The 17,865-nt window shown below is 36.2% G+C and overlaps 1 protein-coding gene across 1 annotated transcript in view; it reads right to left on the bottom strand.

Moving 5' to 3' along the window:
* Positions 1 to 839: 839 nt before the first annotated feature.
* LOC127934719 (inositol 1,4,5-trisphosphate receptor type 2) overlaps positions 840 to 17,865 on the bottom strand; it is a 70,740-nt gene continuing 53,714 nt past the window's right edge. The window contains exons 47-57 of the mRNA XM_052532285.1: positions 17,509 to 17,701; positions 17,283 to 17,408; positions 15,810 to 15,985; positions 14,801 to 14,965; positions 13,901 to 14,084; positions 13,053 to 13,109; positions 11,315 to 11,445; positions 10,749 to 10,914; positions 9,715 to 9,875; positions 4,027 to 4,188; positions 840 to 1,575 (exon numbers count right to left, since the gene is read on the bottom strand). Of these exons, the coding sequence (XP_052388245.1) occupies positions 1,492 to 1,575; positions 4,027 to 4,188; positions 9,715 to 9,875; positions 10,749 to 10,914; positions 11,315 to 11,445; positions 13,053 to 13,109; positions 13,901 to 14,084; positions 14,801 to 14,965; positions 15,810 to 15,985; positions 17,283 to 17,408; positions 17,509 to 17,701 (1,605 nt within the window). The 3' untranslated portion in view covers positions 840 to 1,491. The remainder of the gene's footprint in view (positions 1,576 to 4,026; positions 4,189 to 9,714; positions 9,876 to 10,748; positions 10,915 to 11,314; positions 11,446 to 13,052; positions 13,110 to 13,900; positions 14,085 to 14,800; positions 14,966 to 15,809; positions 15,986 to 17,282; positions 17,409 to 17,508; positions 17,702 to 17,865) is intronic.

Below are 17,865 nucleotides of genomic sequence, written 5' to 3'. Positions count from 1 at the left end.
CTTCAGTTAAACTGCCTTTGATTTCACAAGCTTGTAGATTCATAATTTCTGAACATATTTTTAGAATTACAATACAAATATTCCAATAATATTACAAGTAAGGTACAATTGTATCATCTTTTACTACAGATTTAATAGTGCCAACTTAAAGCTAGCAAAAACAAAAACAAAAAAACCTATATCCGTTTCAAAAATTAAAGAAGGAACTACGTAGTCTAAAAATACTGTCACATGCTTTCAGATTACTCTCCTGAACAGTGGTCTTCCACTGGTGGGTCACAACTCAAAATAGTTCATAGATCTGTTTGGATGGACTCACAGATACTATTATAATCTTAGAAAAGACTTATATATATATTTATTTATATGTATAAAAATGATGTTTGTTTCCACTAAAATGTTCAGCAGCACAACTGTTTTCAATATTGGCAATAAAAAGAAATGTTGCCTCAGAACCAAATCGGCATATTAGAATGATTTCTGAAGGATCACATGACAATTACATTTTTTTCTAGTATTCTCAATCAATATTACACCATAATGTTGGACGTCTGATTTAAATGCATTGTGCGCTAAACTGTTCTAGTGTTGAGTTGTCATGTCCATTAAAATAGTGATTTGAGATCCACTGCTTGAGTGTAAACCTGAACTCTGTACACAGATCTTCGTGTCAGCTATCAGTGTGGACACAACAAATTTATCATTTATAAAATGATCTTATCTCCTTGCATAGATACCTAAATATCCCCAAAATAATTGCTTCTATTGTTTCACATAATTTAACCTTCTAAATCTTACTGTTTCTAAATGGTTTCAAGAGTAGATAGTCAAACTAACCATTGTAATACCACATATAAACTCTTTATTGTTTTCTGTACAACTTTATATAAGGCAAGCACAAATATTGTAGTCACATCTCCAACATAAAATACACAATAAAAATGACCATCATTTAAGAGTTAAAACTAGCGTTTACGTCTTTGTAGAAGGTGAAACAAACAGTTTCCAGTGTTCACATGATTGTCTGATTATGAGATGAGAATGTTTTCCAGTCTTATATCTTTCATTAAAGTAATGCTGATGTTGAATTATACAAAATGATTCAATTGTTTAGAGCCACTTAAACTCTCCAGTTCTTCCAGCCCAGACTAAAGTCCACTCTGAAGTACAGCAATAATCAAGTTATGGACAGGACATTTAAAATGCAAGGGAGTTAATACTTGACGCTTATAAAGCTCTCCCAAAGACTGTCTGAGTCATCTGGCTTAAGCCTGTAGATATGCGTAGAGTTCATGATTTTACAAACAAACACACTCTGTCTATCAGATCTAAATGAGAAGACACTTACAAAATGATGCTCAAGTATGTAGGATCTAACCGGACAACTGTCCTGTCGTGATGTACCGTAAAGTGTGATATCACCATGAGTGTGGTGTGAACATCAGCACCTGTGTGTGAGTGTGTGTCTGGAGAGGTGCGATGAGTCCATCCTCAGTGCACAGGGGTGACTGGATGGCTCATCTGTGATGGTCCCATGAAGCCCAGCCTCTGTTTATTCTTTCTTTGCTCTGTCATCTGTACACGTGCAGAAACACACACACACACACACACACACACACACACACACACATATATATATATATAAAACAGGGAAGCCACTTTAGTTACATCTCAAAATTACAACCTAAAAAAATAAAATCCTACAAGGCTATCAGTTTTTTTTTTTTTGTAATTTTAACAGTTTTTTAACGATAAGTTTGCTTATTATATATGGTAAAAAAAAAAAAGTTTACAGATCTAATTAGACATTTCAAGTGAATAAGAACAAGCCAGCTTATAACTTACAATGACAAAATGTAAATTGACATTCCCAGAATGCTCTGTGTGCTAGCGCATGTTTTATGGATTTTCAATGGAATAACTGTTTCTTCTTAGTTTTATCGGTTATGCACATTAGGGTTTTACGATACATCTGATGTTGTTGAATTAATGTTTACTGCATTATTTTAGCACCATGACAGTGTTTAATATTTGTATGACACCATGCACCGCCTATAAAGAATTCCTTTTTCAGCATCAAAGGCTATATTCATAGCAAACTCAAATGTAACAAGATTTAAAATATTCTTAATTACAATAATTAAAAGATTTATATTGCTAATTTAACAATATTATTTTTACAAACCAACAAAAAATGGATAAATGTTTTTTTTTATATATATGTTCCCTGAAGAATTAAAAAATGTTCATTAAAGTCATTTCTGAGCAAAAAAAATGGATGGATTGAATCATGTGGCCTATGTTTGTAAGGTGGTTATCAGTATATGATAAAATCAATCTGTAAATACTACCTTTTGTTTTACAGTAAGGTTCTGGTAACCAAAGCTGGTAACAAATATAACAGATCTTCTTACAGTATAATTTCTGAAGATGCATTTACATTTATGGTTGTGCAGTGACATTTTGTGGGTAATATCTAGTTATTCAATGGGAATACATAGGGTTGGGTATTTTTAAATCAGGGTGAAAAAGTTCCTCATGCAGTCAAGAATCCACCGTGTTGACCAACAGAAAGTTGCTTGGTTTGAAAGGGAGCTATCCTACTGGCAATAGACAACTGAGCTTTTTAAGTGAGTGAGTGAAGTGAAGTGACATTCAGCCAAGTATGGTGACCCATACTCAGAATTTGTTCTCTGCATTTAACCCATCTGAAATGCACACACACAGACCAGTGAACACACACACACACACACTGTGAGCACACACCCGGAGCAGTTGGCAGCCATTTATGCTGCGGCGCCCGGGGAGCAGTTGGGGGTTCGATGCCTTGCTCAAGGACACCTAAGTCGTGGTATTGAAGGTGGAGAGAGAGCTGTTCATGCACTCCCCCCACCCACAATTCCATCCGGCCCGAGACTAGAACTCACAACCCTACGATTGGGAGTCCAACCCTCTAACCATTATGCCACGACTTCCCATTTTGACTTTTGACTGCATATGACTGCACACTGTTTTTTTTTTTTTTTTAATCAACATGCTTAAATCAAAACTGAAGACTTAAGAGCTTAAGATATTCTTCAAAATATCTTAAGCTCCACAGATGAAAAAAGTTTGGAACAACATGAGGATGATGTTTCATTGCTATAATATCGCTTTGCACCAATATCAAAATGAGCTCTCTTATTCCACACAGCTCACTTTTTTCCTTTCCCAAACACACTGGGTTTAAACCGACGTATTTGACTTCATAGCAATTCCACACAAAGAGAAGGAACTACCAAGTAAACAGTCCTAGCAAGAAAACGGAGGCGGAACACAGTATTCATGCCCGTTTGTCTGAACATGACAAGTTCGGATTTCGCCTATCGCATCTGAGCTGGATCTCAGTCTGGCTCGAACTGAGAGGTGAGGAGGATCTGTTTAATTAGGCCTGGCTGTCAGAGAAGAAATCACTTTAATAAGCTATTTAACATCCAGCACTGCCAGGAGAATTACAGTAAGCCCACTCCTCGTGACTGCCAGGAATCAGAAGGACCACTGGAGGATGTGAGGGGCAACACTGGCGTGGTTCAACAGTTTCAGGCTCAGTGGTTTGGATCAGTGCAGATTCTCAATGACTGTGCAGTTTCTATGTGTTTACAGCACAGAACAGTTCAAATCTGAAGTCTTAAGGTCAAACAAATATTCAGACTTTAGAGAGACACTTAAGAAAAATGAGCCATGGGGCAGCAATTTCTTTCCAGCGTCATCCCATTAGAACCCCAAGCTCTCCCTATCCCCGTGTCATGTGAATTTGTTAAACTGTTTGTGTGGAATCACATGTGGGCCAGGCAGGTGATGGCAGTGAACCGACACAGCAGAGCACAGCCGGAACATCCACATCGCCTCGGGGTACGGCCCCACCCCTGCTCTGACGCACTTCCTCAGCAGAGCCTAATAGTAAACACTTCAGAGGCCTTGTGAGGAAAAAAACTGTTTTGCTCTGTGAAACCAGGCAGTCCCATTGGATGGTGTGCTGTATGTTACCTGTTCTTTAAGCTCAGACAGCTGGGAGGACAGCTGATCCACAAGACTGACGGTGGTGTCCAGCTTTTCCTGCAGCAATCGGATCTCATTCTGTTCGCTCTCACCCTCCGTGCTTACCAAAGACATGGCCCGCATCCGTGGAAACCAGTCCAGATTCTTCTCCTGAAAGAAAGAGAAAGGTGTGATTTGTTGTTGTTGTTGTGGAGCATCAACGCTATCTCAACAAATCGTACGTATTTTACGAGGTGGCATATTCGTACGAATTTATACAATTTGTCTAAACCCCAGTGACGGTTAGGTTTAGGGGCGGGGTTAGGTGTAGGTCATTCGTACAAATTCATACGAATTGTGCAACTCGTAAAATACATACGATTTGGCAAAAATCGTATGAATTTGTACGAGTGTGGTCGTACGAATTTGTACGAATAAGCCACCTCGTGAAAACTTTACGAATTGCAGGGAGATTGGGTTGGGAGCATTCACCAAACATTTTTAGCATAGGGATATAACACTATTTTGCAATAGCTTTCAGAAGCAAGAATGGTGTAAAAGTGACAATTAATCATAATATATGGACTAATAGGTAAAGTCCAGTTCTTAATAGATATATTCACCAAATAATTAAGCTGAATAACTACAAAACATAACTAGTCCTCTCAGAAAAACGTACATATATATTAAATCAGAAACACTGCTCACAGCATGTGATTTGAGTGTAATTGTCTTCAAAATCATTGCTGAATGTGAATGTTAAAAAGTGGGTTTAATGGCTCTAGGATTTAATGACAGTACTTATTGGAGGATGTTTTACCTTGCTGACAGTCTCACACTCTACAGTGCAAGTTGAGCAGCAGAGTTTTGTTGCATAACAGTTGCTGCTGAAGACCTTAAAGACTGTATCACACTAAAGCACAGCATGTTGCCACCAAGAAACTGCCTCTCTAAAAAGCAGTGGAAAATGGTAAGCCTCGAAAATCTGTTCTGATCAGGTTGTGGACAGAGGAAGCACAGTAAATATACACTGCTGTTCAAGTTTGGGATGTACAATACATTTATTAAGTCCCTTAAGCATTGATTTGATCATAAATACAGCAAAAATATAATATATTAATATATTTTAAAATGGAATTAAGTCTTGTGATTGCAAAGCTGAACTTTCAGCAGCCATTACTCCAGTCTTTAGAGTCACATGATCCTTCAGAAATCATTCTAATATGATGATTCGCTGCTCAAGAAACATTAAATGCTGCTTAAATGTTTGGTAGAAATCTCTCTCTTTTGTAAAAGTCTTTACTGTCACTTTTAATCACTTTAATTCATCTTTGCTGAATAAAAGTATTAAACCTTACTGACCAACTGTTCAAAGTTCAGTTCATCAGAACACAAATTCATCGCTTGGAAGAATCTATCCAAATTAGACAGGTGTCAGCATGGACATGATATTTGATAAAGTAAAAGAAAATCGCACCCAGAGACTACATTGAAATGTAAATGGCTTTTTGCTATGAATTACTGCTTGACTAGACTAGAACATGGACGACTAAGTTGATCTCATGACCCATCTATACTTGCAAAAGCAAGCTCATGAATATGAGCCAGTGTGTTAAAACTCCTCAAGCTTTTTCTTTCAAAAGCTAAAGCATATAGAGGCAAATCTGGACAACTTTAACACCTAATTGCAAAGTTAGCTCTAGAAACAGGAAGTACTCATGGAAATGAACCGCAGTCAGAGCTTTTTGTTTTAGATAATAACAGTTAGTCATTCTGTTTGTTAAGTGTGTGTGCCCACACAGAAGCTCACACACAAGACATTTGTTTGTGTTATAAAATTTTCTGTGTGAGAGTGTGTATGTGATTAGTGTGTACATCCGAGCTGATCTGGGGTGTGTGGTGTGTGTGAAAGAAGGAGGGGGGTAACCGAACGGTGGCTCATCACAGCAGTTATGTAAGGTGCTTTTCACAGTCAGCCTGACAGGAGCGCTGCAAGGAGCGCAGAGAGTTCCAGGATATGTTTAGAGGTGGGAAAAGACCGCCTTCCCTTACACAATCAAGAAACACACTCTCACGAGGTGACACACTTGGGCATGCACATCTTCTGATACAAACACAGTGCTTTTCTCTGCTATACAATAGGGAATGAGGCTTTCCAAGAAAAACACTCTGGATAAACACGCTGCTCTTCTGAGAAACAGGCGCATGAACAAGGTCAAGCACACGTTCACACAGAAGCGGGACAAAGTGACTTGCTGGAAAAGAGCGGTCTGGTTTTTTCTGAAGGTTTCAATGGGATCTAAAATAAGAAAAACAGGAAAATTAGGATTAGGCATAGATTTTTGCTAACTGGTTTCATAGAACGGTGCATTATGAAATCTAGGAAAAACATTAAAGGGAGTGGGAAAACACTGGTCAAGTGAGGACGGATGAACAGAGACTGGATTGTGAGGGTCGAGCCTCATGAACTGCCCTATTTTTCACTAAAGGTAAGACCTGAGATGTGGGGTGAAAAAAAACAAGAAAACAACACTTTATGTGACGGGCCAGTGGGAAAAAATAATGTAGAAAGATAATGGACATAAGACGGACAACATTGAGCTATAGAGTTTAGTTAAGGTCAACTGGTAACTTATCATAAATTATACATGATTAATCAACACTGAGCATTCAGTGATAAAGGCCTTCCAGCTGTCTCATAAGCTCAAGGCAAGAAAATATTAATGTTCATATACTGAATAAAGAGTGTTGTGGTCAGTAAGATTTTTGGTAACATTGTACTATAATGTCAAATTAGTTAAACTAACAATGAACGATACTTCTACTATATTTATTAATTTTACTTAATATGAATCTCAACATTTATTAATACATTAATACATATTAAGAACAAAAGTTGTATCTGTGGTGAATAAAGAGACTTTTGAGTGCATTAACAATTTAAAAGACTGACATTATAACTTAGATATCCATTCTAACACTGATTTTAAATAAAGTCATATTTTATGTAGCAAGGACACATTAAATTGATCAAAAATACATTTATTATGTTTATATAATCTTTCTATTTAAAAAAAAAATGCTGTTCCTTTTAACTTTATATCAATTTAAGGACATGGTGAGCTTAACAGACTTGCAAAAACAAAAGAAAAAAACTTACCAACTCTAAACTTTTAAAAGGTAGTGGATGTAAACAAACAAATCAAGTGAAATTAACCTGCAACTTAAATACAAAAGAAATATTTTAACATCTAAGAGATTACACTACTCACACATAGCACCTCATAACAGTGCAGCTAACACCTCAAAAAAACGTACACATTACACACACATCTATACACTTCAGCACATTCACGCTGCTGCAGACTTGTGTGGGAAAGGTGTTTGGGCTGTCATTAAAGTGCCATTAAACTTATTTTCTCATCTGACAGACAGCATAATCGTTCGATCACATGTCCTCGGCTCTCATCATTATAAAGCTGTTGTTTGGTAATGGAAAGGCAGTTTCAGAACGCTGCCATCAAATCGACTCTGGAAATAGCAGCATGATTGCAATAATCAGTTTGATTAGCATGGCTGGCTGCTGCACACGCACTCCTGCAGTCATCCGTTCACACACACACAGAGCCCGAGACGCCCAGCTGGGAGGAACGGATCCAGCCGTGAATATGTGACCTTTGAACTAGAATTGATAACAAGTCCAGAGTTTTTTTCTCCTTGTTCCTGCGACAGTGCATGACGACGGTATTACCAAGGAGACGCCTGACTCACTGTGTGATAATGAGCGGCGGAGCAGGTGTGTGTGTGTATGTGTGTGTGTGTGTGTGTGTGTGTGTGTGGGACAGGAAAGCACGTGTGAGGATAGGCTGAGCTAATAGCAGGCCACTTGAGATGGGTTACATAACAATGCTGTGACTGCTGCAGTACCTGCTCACACTCTCTCTCCAGCAGCCTGTGAGTGATAATCACACACACACACACACACACAAACACACCTGCTTCTGTGTAAACTTGTGCTCTGCTTTTTTCTTTGAATATGAGCAGAGAAGCTAGGGTGGGCTGTTTTGCAGACATTTGCATTATTTGTGTTTTCAGGTGATTGGAGTCTACAAACACAGACACAAACACACACACACACACACACACACACACTTATTTTAAAATCCAGAGTGTAGTATTTGGCATTCAGTTACTGTTTCCTCCCGCCTGCTGTACTACAAAAGCTGAAGGTCCTTGTATGAGACAGGACAAACACTAGGAAACTAAACAAGCGTTAGTTATGCATCGCCCATGCCTCATCTTTCCCATCTCAGCTTTAATGAGGGCCCTTGTGTTTGTAGCAACTCACAGTAATTAGTTAATATAGTACTAATAGAACTCAATGTGTCATCAAGCAGGTTCTACGTGGAAATAGGGCCTGCAGAAATCTGCAGAAAGCACTGTAGATTTCCACAGAATCCAAACACCCATCTACGAATACGCAGTTTTATTGACAAGGCTGATAAAAGGCCAACCTTTGGCCCTTTGAGCTTATAAGCATCTGCCACTAACAGTGGGACATTAATATTGTGGGAAAAAAGACATTTATAAAGTTATAAAGATTTGCATTTGACATAAATTCTGCTTTTGCTGGTGCACACTGAAGACAGCATGCTCAGAGTCAGAGACAGAGATATAAATACACACACAAGTCCTTGGTTTGTCACTGCTAACAATGTCAAAAATAAATTACAATTATATTCCAGTTATATTATATTCATAGCTAAATTATTTCATGCTACCATAAAGTGTTCTAATATTTCTTAAAATACTATTCATGAGTTAATAAAATATAAATATAAAAGTAATATTTTATAGTATAAATAGTATAAATATAGACACATAGTTCCTTAATTAGTTCACAAATTGCATCTTGAGTAAAAACAAGAAAGTCAAATGATGTCAAACATATTGGCACAGATATGACTGATGGAGAAACAAACAACATTCCTGAAGGAAGTCAGCTGACTGACATACGGTGGACTCCAAAAAACTATTTGGACATTGGAACTGTCTGAATTTCACTGTATTACATAAGAAAATTATGTAATGCAAATTATGCTTTTCTAATAACTATTTTTTTGTTAAGACTTTAAAAAACTTTTTTCGTTTATGTTCTGTATGAAAGCTTGTTTCCACCACAGAATAAAAATATAAAAGGTATTTGCAACTTTTTATCTCACAATTCTGACTTTGTTTTAGAACTTAAAAATTTATATTTCACGATCACAAGTTATAAGCTTGTAGTTTTGTACTACTTTGTAGTAATTTTGAGTTTACATCTTGCTATTTTTTTTCCCTGAGCGTTTAAACTGAATTTACATTCTAAATTTACATCTCACAATTGTACCTTTTTCTCGCAATTGCAATTGCATCTTAATTTGAAATGCTTCAAATTGCTAATTGATCTCACAATTGCATTTCTGAGTTTATATCTTGCAATTCTGAGTTTATATCTTGCAATTTTGAGTTTATATCTTTTTTTTCCAGAGTTGTGCAAAAAAATTATAGCTGATGATGTCTGAAATCAGGTTCACACAGGTGCTCCATCAGAGTAAACACACATCACATTAACTACATAAATATGACAATCAGAAAGTGTCCAAAGACATTCTAGAGGTCAATGTATCCTGGCATCAAATGTGGCGATGAACTAACCTTAATCATTTGGGCCACGTAGCTCTCGGGGCCCGTGTACTCGGTGGGGTCCTTCACCTTCACCAACACCAGGAAGTACAAATAGTGCCACATGTTGTGCTCTGACTTGATGTGCTCCTCAAACGACACAGTCTTGTTATCAAACTTGTCTCTCTCAAGGCCTGAAGAAGATGAGCAGATCATAAAAATGAAAGGTTCTTCTAAGAGCGAACCTACACTGTCTATAAAAGTCATTCGTTTTATTCACGATATTCCACTTTTTAGAAACACTATAAAACTTTCTCCCACATCTGTTATTCTCTAACATAGTCTTCATTGTCCTCTTTAGTGAAGTAAAAGTCAGCATGATCATAGTTGAATCAATCAATCAAATAGAAGCCCTGTCACAGACCTCATATACAAATTCAAAGGCAATCAGAGTAACAGAATGTGACAGGGCATGACATCTGCTTGGAGATGCCCCACTAGCTTGTTCCAAGCTGTCCTAAGATGTTTGCTGCTGTGCAGATATTGAAAAGTGGTGTTTTAAATGGACTTTATTCTAAACTTTTGGAGAATTTTATGTTTTGCATAAAAAACATAATTTAGTTTTATTGGAGAACTTTTGCCCTAACTATGACCCTCATGAATAAGATTTTTTTTTTTGCTACTGTAACTTTAAAATAGCTTCTGCATGTGGAATAGACTGAAATCTTACGCTCCATCATAAAACGCAACTTATTCCAGGATTCCCACACTTTTTTTGTCCAATTTCAAATTATTTGCAAATTCATATCCAAGTCATTTTTTAAATACTTTGATTCACAACAATCTGTTAAAGCCTGAAACATTCATTGATTCAGTAAAAAGATCAAAACATAATAATATTTTGAGGTTTTCAATGACCATTTTGGTTTCACAGTACGTGGAAAAAATCAGCTTATAGATTCTGCTACACATCTCAGTGTTTTACAGCAAGGATCACTGTCATGACTGGCTAACCTCTGTTAACTAATCCTGTTTCTTAAAATATGTTCCCTTTAAACAAGACGTACCACAAATGAAGCAGCTGGTCTTTAGAATCTCTTCCTTTCTTTGTTTCTCACTCCTCAGGTCAGCAAAGGTGTCAATGATCACACCAAAGATGAGGTTCAACACAATGATGATGACAATGAAGAAGAACAAGAGGTCAAACACAACACGTGCCGGGAACATGGGCTCCTGAGGGGCAAAAGTAAGAGGGTTATGAATGAAGATATATATGTATATACGCTGAAACCATATATAAACACTTTATTTCATCTCTAAAAGCAATTTCTAAAAAAAATGACCTAATGTACTCAAAATAAATAAAGGTTTCATCTTTTATTGATCCACAGTTTTCAATAATTTCGAAAATAGGCTCTTTGAAGCTGGTGTGACTGATTTTGCAACGCTTCAAAGCATATAGACAGATGCTCAGAGAGAGTAGAAATGAATGCAGGGGTCTGTAAAAGCATGATGTACAGATGCGTGCAGATCCCACAGCTTTAAACATGGATTATACTGACAGTATTAGTGACGCTGGATTCATCGGCATATCTCATGTCTGAGTGTGCTGCGTTGATGATATTCTGTTCACCTCTTTGGAGAGCTTGCGCAGAACATCTGCGATTCCTCCTCCGTTCCTCAGCCCGTAGTTCAGAACCGTAATGATGCACATCAGCAGGGTGTCACACATGCGCTGTGTACCATCTTCATCCTCTTCTTCCACTGAGATGAGCACACACACAAATATACAGACAATGATAAACAGTTTCAAACATTTAGATTTAGATGCATAAATATCTATTCAGAATTTTAACTATATACATTCAGAATGTTCATATTTATTTATATATTTGGATGTCTTAATTATATATATATATATATATATATATATATATATATATATATATATATATATATATATATATATATATATATATAAAACTTTTATTTATTTATTTACATATTTAGTATCAATCTATTCAGAACTAGAACCATACATTCAGTATAATTACATATATTTTTAGATATTAAATTTTATATACAGAATTTAGAATTATACATTAAGGATCTTTTCATCTATATTCATAGGAGATGTATTACTATCTATTCAGAATCATACTTTTATATTCAGTATTTAAACATGTATTTAAATGTATAATTGTAACTTCATAATTATAATTCTTACTATATATTCAGCTAATTTACATATCTATTTAAATGTTTACTGTGAACTATAACTACATATTCAGTATATTTACGTATTTTCTAAATATTTAGATGTATCATTATCTATTCATATAATATATTTAGAGTTTTTACTTATACAATTATTTTGTAAATAATTATGTACATTTATTTCAATTTATATCTACTCAAATGTATAGCTACATATTCAAAACAAATATTCTAATATAACACTATACATTTATAATTTACATTTTATTCATAAATAAGCATGCATTGCTTAATCAATCTATATCTATCTATCTATCTATCTATCTATCTATCTATCTATCTATCTATCTATGATTTATAAGCATTTTGAAAAATGGGGACATGGGTTATGTCCTCATAAGTCACCCTCTCCTTGTAATACCTGTGTCATACCCACGTCATTATACAAAGTTGTGTCCTGATATGTCACAAAAACGCCCCCACACACACATATATACCGTTTATATAAAGAAACGGAGACTAACAAAAGTCACAAAGTAAGAAAGACAGGAAGACTAAAGGAATGAGCATGTGGAAAGATAAGTAAGGACTAAGTGAGGGACACAGAGAAAGTCCATAGAGGTCAAAAGAAAGGAAGAAAGAGACTGTGAGAGAGAAAGAGAGTGCACGTGTTGATATCTAGAAGCACAGGTGATCTTTAAAGACTCACAGGGCAAAGCAGAACAAAGAAGCACATGAGTCATCTCTCACACACACATACACACACTCCCAGGTCATCTCAGCACCTTAACCTCTATAACATACACAGGACCAGCCCTTTACAAACAAACACTTAGGAAAACCATAAATACACACGCACACACAAATCACACGACATGCCAGCACTACTGCAGATTATGCAAGAACATTCAGCTGAAGGATGAGACAGAGGTGGATTTAAAAGAGAAACTGCAGAACATCTGTATCAAACATCATTAAAACATTGTTCTGTACATTTAATTAAAAAAGCTTTTACAGGATTCTTTTTTTGTGAGATTTTTCTTGAAAAGTGTGCTATAGAGTGTGTCATATTTCTTTAATAGACATTTTAATGTCTATTACAAGGATATTTATACATTTTGTGTGTGGCCTAAATGTCCAGAAATGTCACTTACCATGGTAAGAACAGGTCTCACTCTGGCAGCTTATAGACTCCTTCACATTTATCTTCTCTAAAAGTCAAAACAAACAAATATTCACTTGTTAAATATATATATATATATATATATATATATATATATATATATATATATATATATATAAAAAAATTTTTTTTTTGTAAATACATAAAAATACATTCATAGCATGTGCTCAACAATTCAGAAGTCTGATTTGATTTAGTTTATTTGTCATATTTAGGGAAAAACTACTTCAACAGCAATCATCTAGACAATTGAAGCTCATCTACCAAGTGAAATGTTTCATGTTTCCACAACTGAAATGTTTTATTAAATCATGTGTGTTGTATTCCAGTGCATGCGTGTATACATGTGCCCTTTCTGTCCCCAGTGCTTGCACAGTGCTGCAGTGCACAGAGGAAGTGATTACATAAAGAAGTGTGGCCACTGCGGGGTTATGCAACAGGTGCTATGTGCTAGCGTGTCCTCAACACAGTTACATGGCCATGTGTGTTCATATAAACACAAATACACAAACACAAATATTCATCTTCAAATGTTATCATGTGCATGTATGAATACACCGAGTACATACTGAATACATCACAGATGTGGTAATCTCTTTAAAAGAGACATTTCAGTTCTATTCATACTAAGTTGTTTACATGTACGATAAGCAGGGTTTCAGATTAACACATGATAATGACTTCATCTTCATCTAGAACATTCGGAAAATATGAAATGAAAGACCAAAACCACAAGTTGTATGCAATGTACGGCTGGAGAGACAGGAGGCCACCACAGCAAAGAGCATGACAGGGACATCATGTACATTTCATGCTTACTTGAATCAGGGAGGCGGTCGACTTCCATGAGGAAGTCATCTTTAAAGAAGAGGAAGCCCACAATGGAGAAGAGGTAGACCAGGATGATAGCCAGAACAGCTGTGAGGAAGATGGAGCGGCCGTTCTTCGTCACGCTCCTTATCACGTTAAGGAGCGTTTCCTCTCTTCGCACAAGATCAAACAACTATAGGGGATAAAAGAGAGAAAGAGGAGGATCTTATAAATACATGTTTCTGAAATTAAATTATTTAAATTGTCATTGTTATAATATATAGTGTTCCTGTGGCTCAGGTGGTAGCGCATTGCGTTAGCAGTGCAAGGTTTGGGTTCGATTCGAAGTCGCTTTGGATAAAAGCGTCTGCTAAATGCATAAATTAAATTATAATGCCAAAAATAAATGATTGCATTTGCATTAAATTGATTTAAAATGACAGTAAAAGATTTTAAACTGCTACAAAATAATATTTTTAAATAAATTTTTACTTTCTATTTAAAATCTATTCAGAAAAATCTATTCTAAAAAAAAAGTTTCACTTTCCACAAAAATATGAAGCAGAACTTTTTAACATTAATAACAAGAAAATGTTTCTTGAGCACTAAATCAGCATATTATGAAGAATCATGCAATAGAACAGTTATTTTAAATTATAATATTTTACAATATTTCTCCATTTAGCACATTTCTGATCAAACAAATGCACCCTTGGCAAGCATAAGAAATTTCATAAACAGTAAAAATCTTGCCGACCCCAACTTTTGAGATCAGTTTTTTATTTCTTTTATTTTTTTTTCATAAAAATCCTTTTTTTTCTGTCGAAACAAGCATCCATGGACCACACTTTAAATCATTAACTTTTAGTACAGAAAATGAATCATACTGCAAAAAGTGTGAAGTCGTACCAGGATACTGTAGAAGAACTCATGTACGAACAGACCCAGCATGCAAACGATGACGTAACTGACGTGCAGAAGGAAGAAGACGTCCATGACAACTGCTTTGTACCCTCGAGTGAACGTGCCCTGGTTCCCCACAAAACTGACCAGGAACACGATTTTATTCAGCAGCTGTGACAAGACATCAGAAATTAATGCTATAGCATTAGCATCCTCACAATCACATGAAATACTTTTCATATTGAAAGAAAGAAAAAAAATATGGAAATGCATAGTTGGGAAAATAAGTAGGGTTGTAAATAAATAACTTTTAAAAGAAAGAGAAAATATTTCCATATCCTTTTTGTCTGACATCAAAGTAAGTGCGTCTTGGTAGAAGCTAGCCAGATTAGGCAGACAACAACATGGCCAGTGCGTGCCCTCATCCTCAAAACCAGGAGCAAAATACATAAGAGTTCACTTGCAGTGAGAATAAACACAGTTTGTGGTGACCACTAGAAGACGTGGTGAGTGGCGTGTAGTATAACATATCCCAGACTCCTAGAATCTGTTTCAGCACATGTCTCTGTTGGTTCTTCATGTGGTGCCATAATGGCTGAGGAGATGCCAGCTTGAGCAGACACAAACAGACTGACACAACAGAGGGACGTGTCAGCAGTTTAAAGGCTGAAACTCCATGTGGATGGGAGAGAGGCATGAAATCACTCATTTTTTATCTGAATGCACATCAAACACATCAGCCGCTTCTGTCATCGTAACTGATATTGATGCAAAATGGCAACACTACTTCCTCTTCAGCCATCTTTTGCATTTAGCCAGATATTAAGCAGATTCTCGTAATTAATCGGCATTAGTGATTAATCAGCGAACATGAGGTGTTAGTGGCTGGTCTTTTTTAATAGGAGTTTGGTTGGTTCATACATTCAAAATACACTTTGACATTTAATCAGTTCACGGACACAGAGAGCTGACGAGCTAAATGACGAGTGAATGGTTGATAATGAATTTGCCTTACATTGGTGGCCCCCAGAAGCAGCAGTGTGGGTCTTAAGCCCAGTGTGTAAATAGAACGGAAGATGACAGTGACCAGGAATGCCAGGATACCTCCAAGTCGGGGAAGAACAAACAACGTGAAGGTGCTCACGACCACTGCCACCCAAAGCAAGATGGACAAGAATGGGGGCAAGACACCTGAGGGAGAGAACGAAGAACTGCATGAAAAATTCTGGGGTGAACTACCCTTTAAATGTTATTATGTATGACCCTATGAAATCAGTTTTAAATTGAACTATTTATTTTTACGGTGTAATATTCACAGACAATACTCTGTATCAAAATTTAATTAACCATATATATTCCTACTTTTTATTCATCCAAATTTTGCTACATTTTGTAACATTTCATGTTGTATAGTAGATTATATTGTGACTGAATTCCATGATTCTGTCTGTATTTATATATGTGCTTATCTATTTATATTTATATATGACATAATTAGGGATGCACCGATACCGATTTTCTAGTACTTGCCCGATACCGATACTTTTATTTTTGGCACTTGTCGATACAGAGTACCGATACCAATATTTTTATTGCATTTGTAATGTTTTTTTATATTGGGTACAGAAACCAAAAGAGTATGTATAACGTTAGCTGGTTGACTTAATTTATTAAATAGATAAAGTCAAACCAAAATTTATTCAGACAACTTCAACATTTCACATTATCTCAGTTTATTCTCTATAGTTTAGAAGATGGCAATAAAATATGACAAGAACTATGTCAGAACAAATTCCTCTTGATAATGTTAGATAACATTGATAGAAAAGTATGTAATGGATTACAATCAACCAAAAAATATTCAAGCTGTTAGTATGACTACCAATACTTAGTCGGGCAACCCTAAGTTTTAATGACTGCCTGTAGTCTCCTGGGCATGCTGTCATCCAGGTTCATGCAAACCTGAACTTAAAATTTTCCCCCGGACTTAGTCTGAATAATTTTTGGTCCCAAAATTGTATCAGTTTTACTGGTAGAAGAACTTTTGGGTATAATTGTCTAGCGCATTACACAAAGGCTGCTATATTCACTTTCGCCACAGTCATGTATGCCTAATGTTGAAAATAAATAATTTTTATAGTGAATGCCCCTATAAATTGTCTTTCTTTACAATTTAGTTTACAGTGTAGCTGCACGCTCAATCGACTCGCGCACGTCAGCTATACAGGCGTTAATAATGGATGTTTAACCTTATATACAATGCATCGATATACTACACAGACAATCTTCATCTTAAAGTCTGTTGTTGGTGTTTCTTTGTCTGAATATGGCACTTATCACATGCTGTGTGGTATCAGCATTTGGTATGGGGCATTTCAACAAGTATGAGGAGCTCAGTATCGGGCCCAATACCAATACCAGTATCGGTCTCGGTGCATCCCTAGACATAATTATACAACTTTTTATATATCAAAAATCCCAGCCATACCTTCATCTCCATCATCTCCAAATGGGTAGAAAAGAGCCACAGCCAAGTTGATTAGTACAGCCAAGTTAAAGGAGATAGTACCCCACAGCGATATATGTTTGGACACCCAGAAAAGTGGTGCATTATCTGCAAACACACACCAATTCATCAGCATAATGACTTTGACACAGTCTCGAACTGGTGATAATTTGTTACATTGTTTTTTGCACAAAGCAAAACAACCCACTTCTTATTTTCTTCTGCCAACTCATCTCGTTGTAGAGGTCATCAAACTGCAGGAAAAAGTCGTTGACCTTGCTGCCCTGGTCGTCTCGCTCCGTTGTGGTGAACACGCGCACTTTTGATTCTTCTGTTAAGTACTCGCAGATGTTGGGCACAGGAAACACGATCTGCTCCATTGTGCGGTCATGGCGGACGATCTGAAATGTACAAAATGGGAAGATCAGTGATCATTCATGTTTAAATGATGTATTTTTACTTAAATTGTCTGATAAAAGCAGTGATAAGTAAACAAGACTTCAATAAAACTATAGAAAAGCCAAAAAATGTGCAAGTGATAAAGGTGCAAATTAAATGAGATAAG

This window comes from Carassius gibelio, chromosome A18 (assembly GCF_023724105.1).
Source record: "Carassius gibelio isolate Cgi1373 ecotype wild population from Czech Republic chromosome A18, carGib1.2-hapl.c, whole genome shotgun sequence".
In the NCBI taxonomy this organism is placed as follows: domain Eukaryota; kingdom Metazoa; phylum Chordata; class Actinopteri; order Cypriniformes; family Cyprinidae; genus Carassius; species Carassius gibelio.
The sequence above is the reverse complement of the archived record's forward strand: the minus strand, read 5'-3'. Positions and strand labels throughout refer to the sequence as shown.